Source organism: Erythrolamprus reginae, chromosome Z, assembly GCF_031021105.1.
Source record: "Erythrolamprus reginae isolate rEryReg1 chromosome Z, rEryReg1.hap1, whole genome shotgun sequence".
NCBI lineage: Eukaryota > Metazoa > Chordata > Lepidosauria > Squamata > Dipsadidae > Erythrolamprus > Erythrolamprus reginae.
Window position 1 is genome coordinate 52,619,110 of NC_091963.1, and position 7,003 is coordinate 52,626,112.

Consider the following 7,003-nt stretch of genomic DNA (forward strand, 5'->3'; position numbering starts at 1 on the left):
AGAGGGAGCCTTATGGGTTGATTGACACAGGCAGGAAGCTGGGGCTTTCACCTTCCTTGAAAGTTTTCAGGGGCGGCTGCAGGCAAAGGGGGCTGCCACATTCCGGCGGATTCCATCCCTCTTGCCAGGACAAGAGGATCGTGGCGGCAGTGGTTTCCCTTCCAGAAGCAGCAGCAGCGCTGGGAATGTCACATCCACCCCCCAGCCCCCGAACAAGGATCCGAAGGCCGGCAGTAATGGGCAAAAGGGGTGAGTTTTATTTATTTATTTATTTATTTATTTATTAATTAATTATTTGGATTTGTATGCCGCCCCTCTCCGAAGACTCGGGGCGGCTCACAACAGTGAAAACAAATCATAATTTTTGGGCTTGCACGCATTATTCACTTTTCCATTGATTCCTATGGGAAACATTGTTTCATCTTACAAACTTTTCACCTTACGAACCTCATCCCAGAACCAATTAAGTTCGTAAGACAAGGTATTACTGTATGTGCATCTAACAAAATAGATAACATGTACATTTAATTTGGGAGTGTATGAAGCAGCTTTGATTTAATCTGAATCGATGACTAGATCATTCATCCAATTTGGAATCTCCAAATGATTCGGACATTGAAAGCATCGATTGATTAAGTGATCTTCACAATAAATTTCCAGATCTTGCATAATACTCACCATTATTAGATAGGCAGGGTATAAAAATAATTTCAGCATGATTTGCAAGTTTGTTATAAAATATCATGCAAATGACCTTAAATCCACTATAAATTTTATTTTCATATTATGTAACATATCATCCTTCATTGGGTATAACCTTGAAGACCAAATGCTTATGCAATATATAACACTGAAAATTTTATAAAAGCAAAGAAAATAATATTTCTAGGAATTGACATATGAGTTACATTTCCATTTCACACTAAGGTTTAAAAATCTTAAATTTACACTCTCAATTTAAAATATTTTTGTTTAATGAAACACTTTAAAATAAGTTACCATGGCAGCAGACTATTTGTATCTAATTTGGCGTCAGTAGTAGGCTTTGTACTCTTTCCAGATGATCTCATTTGATCTGTTCCATTTATTCAGCTATTATTTTCCTCAGCAATTAGATTTCACTAGGCATAACTGTTCAATTGATGCTTCATTAGGAAAGTAAGATGAGTTTTTACCTGAAATTAAAATTACAAAAGCGAAATCATCTGTATTAAAAATCATTTTGTTCTGCATTATGCCATATTTTCCAGCCTGGTAAAATAAATCCATAAATAAAAATATTCTTGTCAACTTGGAAAAGGGTGCGCGGGGGGCCGTTTTGGGGTGCGCTGGCGCAGGCATGCGCAGCCTACAAGGAACGGTAGTTGAGAGAGTTTTGTGCATGCGCAAGGTAACCCCACCAACTAGCCACAGTTCACAACTATACCTAATTGAAGTCTTCAATAAAAAATACTGCAGCAGGATTTCTTGTAAAAAATACTTTCTTGTTCTTAGCAAAATGTTTCTCTAAATAAACTATCACCTCTACATTTAACCAATGTAACAAACCACCCACAATACTATCATACAACTACTATTACATTCACTACTGCAACCATCCACTAACCATTAACAACTAACTACTAACCACAAAACTACAAACCACACCCATGCAAAGGTGTTATTCCTTTTATATAGGTTACAGCCAATCAGGTTGAAGCACAGTTAGCAAACCCATGATTACATACTGATTATGGCTTACATCAATCTTTCCCATGGTTACAAACCATTTTCTTGCATTGAAATATTAAGAAATAAACCTATTTCTGACAGAGGTGAGGTAGGATCTGCTGTCACTCTGTAATTGGAAAAACAGCCATTTTAGAATTTATTTTTCAAGTAGACAACAAGTTATCCCTTTCACTTTTTAGACAATTTATTAGCTTATTTTATTTACTAAGCTAAAAGAGGCTCCTTTCAGTCACAGCTTATTACTCCTTTTTGAAGGTCTTCACCATTTTGGCGACAGCTATTTTTGAATGATGAGAAAGAAGGCTACCATACATGAACTAAAGGAAGGAAGTATGAGGTATATTTTTCCTTTTTAATTTTGATACAGAAGCATAAGGATTCAAAAGGTGGGTTTATTTTGTAATTTTCATGAATTGTCTTCCTGTATTTGATGTTGGAAGTTATAATTTGAAATTTTTGATTGTTTGTTCTAGGCGGCTGAAATCATTTGATTTTTTTATATGCATTTTGATTGGCCAGGAAATATCAGTGTCAGCCCAAAGCAACCATTTGGAGTTGGAGACTTTGGCCTGCCACAGTAGAATAGTAACATGGGAACTGGGAGGGGTAGTTGCATGAGAGGGAAAGTTACTAGCCACAAAAAATTCATTTTTTAGTGTTCAAGGTCATCCTTTCTTCTGCACCAGCGGAAGTAAGGAAGAGGTTGGTGAAATCCCTGCACTTGGACTGATCCCCGTGATGAACTTGTGGGTGTAGGGGTGGGGGATGAACCTTAACTTGGGTGGGGTACTGGAAGGAAGTTAGTATCGGAATGGCAATGGTGTTACCAACATGGCTCTGATATAATAAATCAAACCTTGGATGAAAGAATTGGACTGGAATCTGATTTAATTCTCAGATGCTATTTGGGCTGCTGACATTTAGCTGATCTAAATAACATTTTTGTCTTTTGTTTTGATCACAAAAGGGAGCTTTAAAGTTTATTATATTTTTATTTGTAACTAGTTGACTGCTGATCTGGTTTATAATGGAGTTTTACAACTCTTTCTTGTTATTTCATTGTTTACTATTGAACTCCAAGCCACTTTCCTTTTCACTGTAAGGAACTCTGATGAAAATATATTTTCTGGAAATGAAAATCATGTGGTTCGACTTATACACAATTATATTGCAAAAGTTATTTTTTCTAATTGTTAAAAAAAGTATTTTGATTTTTATGTTTTAAATTTGATGAGAAAATTTCTCCTTTTAAATCATTTTTTATTTTGGGAAAAAAATTATCTCAACTTTTTTCTGTGGTCTCTTGTCTCTTGATTCTCTTGTCCCTGAAAAGAACAGTGTGTTTTTCAAAATATCTCTGAAAGGAAATAAAATTTTCTGGAAAGCCATCAAAAAAAGAATGCTCTCCAACCTATTTATTTATTTGAAAATAGAAGTAAAAAATGGGTCAACAGTGACTTTGAACCAAATCCAGGAGGATATTCAAAAGAAGGAAATAACAGGACTTGATTTGCAACTTAATGAATTCAAGCATGATCTATTGCTGCCAAATGGGAAGAAAGTATTTGGTTTGAAAAGGAATATGCATAAAAGAAATTCTGAGATAATAAAGGATGAATTGGATTTTCTTGGCAAGGTTGATGTGTTCTTAAGGAGAATTTTTCACAACGAATGCAGAGATATATTGACAACCGAGACTTATGAATGAAGTGCAATTTGGGGTGAAATTCCCAATTAAAAATCCAAGGAAAGGTTTAATTATTAAGACTCAAATGAGGGTATTTGATTTTGGACAGATCAGAGGTAATGACTGGGGTATTTGAAACCACTGTAGACTCTCTAGAAGTAAATTACAATAATAGATTCTTAACAAAGGGCCTTGAACTTTAATTTTGCTGATATTTAACTCAGGGGTCCTTAAACCCAGTACACAGACTGGGCTATGCAAACAGCAGGTAAGTGTGCAAAAGCTGGTGGGGTAGCTGGGAGACTTCTGATTTATTTATTTATTTTTGTAGATGCAATATATAACAGGTCAAATTGGGTTGCAATATATATAAAAATGTGTACTTTTGGACCTGTTTTTCAAGGGGGCAAGCTATTGTTGTAATACACCTGACACACTTCAATTAGGACAGTGCTTCTCAATTATTTTCTGTTATGCCCCCCATCACTGTCCCCTGTAAGCTGTGCGCACGCGCACCCCCCAAAATACCCCCCGTGCACCCTTTTCCAAGGGCGCGCAAGGAGCCAGGCATTGGAGTTGAAGGCGGGAAGCGACAAAAGTGCGGAGGCGCCGCACACGCTCCCCATCCCCCTGCCAGCCCCGCGGGGGGAGCGGGGAGGCACCAGCAGTAGACATGGAAGGAAAGGGAGCCGTGGCTGCCCCCGCCTCCCCACAGTGCCTCCGGCCCCCTCGCACCCCTGGCCTCTCACCGCTGCCCCCCGCGTGCCCAATCTGCCCCCTCTCCGACTTTCTCGGCCTCCCACCTTGGGGTGCGACTTCTCCCGCAGCGGTGGCGGCTGCGGCTTCTCCTCCTCCTTATCCGCGCTCCCAGCCAGAGAGCTGCGAGTGGGTTTTCTCCGCGCGCTTCGGGAATGCCCGTCCCGCCCCTCTCGCAGCCCCTTTGCTCGGAGCACTTTCATCCCGAGCTTTCAGCAAGGGGGCTGCAGTAGAGGCAGGGCAGACGTTCCCAAAGCGCTCAGAGAAAGTGCTCTCGCAGCCCCCTCGCTGAGAGAGAGCAACAAACAGAGCAAGATGGAAAAGGAGAGGAAGAGAAAGTAAGTGAGAAAGAGAGAGAGAGAGAAAGGGGGGGAGAGAGGTAGCAAGAGAGAGAACGAGAGAAAGAAAGCAAGAGAGATAGAGTGAGAGAGAAAGAAAGCAAGAGAGGGAGAGAAAAAAATGAGAGGAAGAGTGAGAAAGAGAGAGAGAACAACAGAGCGATAGAAAGAGAGGGAGAGAGAAAGTGAGAAAAAGAGAGAGAGAGCAAGAGGGGAAGAGAGAAATGACTCTTGATTTAAAGCATATGGTAAAAAGCACCCAAATAATAACAGAGAAAAAAAACCCAGCCTCTGTGTGTGTGTGTGAACTTTTGAACCATTTCCAATAGCCCTCACCTGTTATTGGAAATGGTTCAAGAGTTCACATACACACACACACATATTGGGGGGGGGGACAGGGATGGAAAAAGAGAAGATAGTAATAATAGTAATAGATTTTGGTTTTGTTTTATTATTAATTTCTTTTAATAAAAAAGAAGGGATTTTTTTTCTTGTTTATTTGTTTATTTATTTATACTTCTATGCCGCCCAGTCCCAAAGGGACTGCCACTCAGACACTATACTTTTCCGCCCACACCGAAAAAAAATTAGAGGGAACATTGTCCCCCATCCCGGGAGAAGTAAACATTTCGCATCTCCCCCTCTGATTTGGACTCAATGGAATTTTAGTGTTAATATTTATTATTTTACTTATTAATAGCAAGCAAACTATTGGCTGAGGAAGTCTGCTTTATCCACTTACCTAGAAGTAAGTTACACTGAATTCAGTGGGACCTGTTTTCAGTTAGGCAGGCTTTGGCTACCTCAGTTAGGGCCCTATTTTGACACAGTGCAAGGCCAGCTTAATCAAGCTGATGTTTTGGAGTTGCCAGCCTGGCGCATAAGCACTGCTTCTGCCAAGCACTCACAGCAGATGATGTGGAAGGAGGCTTTAGGATGCCATTTGAAGCTTTCGCCCAGTTGCACAGGATGCTCTTCCTTGACCAGCAACAGGTCTGCCACACCGTTCATGACTACCGTGGCGCATGCTGAGAACAACAAGAATCCACACAGCCACCTGCCCCAAGTGGCTGCCTTCTCTTCCAGGCTTGGAGCAGCGTGCAGCGTGAAAAAGCGCTACCTGTCTGGGGGAATCGATTGAGAGGGACCACACTTGTTCCCTGGGGTCACACGCCCTCCCCCGACATCGCTCTGCACACACACACTGGGGGAACATGCTCACTATTTGAGAAGGACTGAACTAGGGGAACATAAAAACAAAAACAAAATCCCACATTATTCCAGAAAGCCATTGGAAATTGATATGAATTGTGACATGTTCCTGTATAAATGAAAGTTAGATAATTTGACTTGTAATTCTTAAAGTATGATTTGTGTTTTATAATAGTTACTGTTGCAGTTACCATTTTAATCTGTTTATGGAATTGGAATGTACACTTAGGAGTCAGTTTAATTTAAATGGTATATAAACCTGAATAATAACTGTCTTTTTCTGAAATCATAATTAGTGTGGGCATTATGTTTGCTAACATGTATTATAACTGAATCTTCTTTTGCTCTTGTTTAGAGGCACTTAATGAAATTAGGAGAAAATTATCTAAAAATTCAGTTAGGTCAGAAATAATAAGCTATAAACTATTCAAAGAACATACTGCTACTATTTTCTAAATAATTACATTGCCTGGCAGGACATTTATGGACATAGTTTAATCTTCTTATGCTTCTGCTTAAAATCCTACTTTAATACTGAATCAGTCTTCTTCCAAAATGTTCAAATTTTAGAGGATTTCCCCAGTTTTCTGTACTGTTTATATAATAATTTTATTCTTTCTGCTTTTCCTGCAGTATCCTGCAGCTACTCCAAAGAACTCTTCTTCCAAAATTTATTCATCTGCTGCCATCAGTTTAATTGATGTAATTTCTAACTAACAAGGGAGTTGTTCCAAACACCCAGAGGCATATTATTCCAATTTTAAACTATAATTTTATTCTGATATTTGATTATTCTGATAAAAAGTGTTCCAGATAGCTTGTTTTTCCCCCTATTGTGATATTACAGCTCCCAAAATTACATGCCTTAATTTTTAAAATGAATTTTATTTTATTTATTTGTTCTGTCCAATACACAATAATACACAATGAGGGTTATAGAGGATATAATCATTTAGAATGTATTAAAGGGGGAATAGAGGAAAAAATAAAGAAGTAAAATATAACTATGAAAGAATAGCAGGAAAACACATAGGTATAAAAGAGAAGATATAGGAGATATAGTAGAGACAATAGGATAGGGGACGATAGGCACTCTGGTGCACTTATGTACTTATTGCAACTCCATACTAAATCTTTTTGCTATTCAATCTGAAACACAAACATTATTTTGTGTAGGGAACATGCACTCTGTACATAGAAGTTTTCCCAAACTCTCAAATTTGTATGTGCCTGGACAGAACAAATAGCAGGGTGCACCTTTAAATTCATATACCTGGCA

At 38.8% G+C, this 7,003-nt stretch overlaps 1 protein-coding gene across 2 annotated transcripts in view; it reads right to left on the reverse strand.

Moving 5' to 3' along the window:
- The window catches only part of NGLY1 (N-glycanase 1), a 53,172-nt gene that overhangs the window by 45,496 nt on the left and 673 nt on the right, over nt 1-7,003 (reverse strand). Inside the window, exon 2 of one of the 2 annotated variants that reach the window (XM_070727270.1) lies at nt 1,000-1,175. In XM_070727270.1, the coding sequence (XP_070583371.1) occupies nt 1,000-1,002 (3 nt within the window). In that variant the 5' untranslated portion in view covers nt 1,003-1,175. Of the gene's footprint in view, nt 1-999; nt 1,176-7,003 lie in introns of those variants that run through there. The other variant, XM_070727271.1, reaches the window with a different exon arrangement.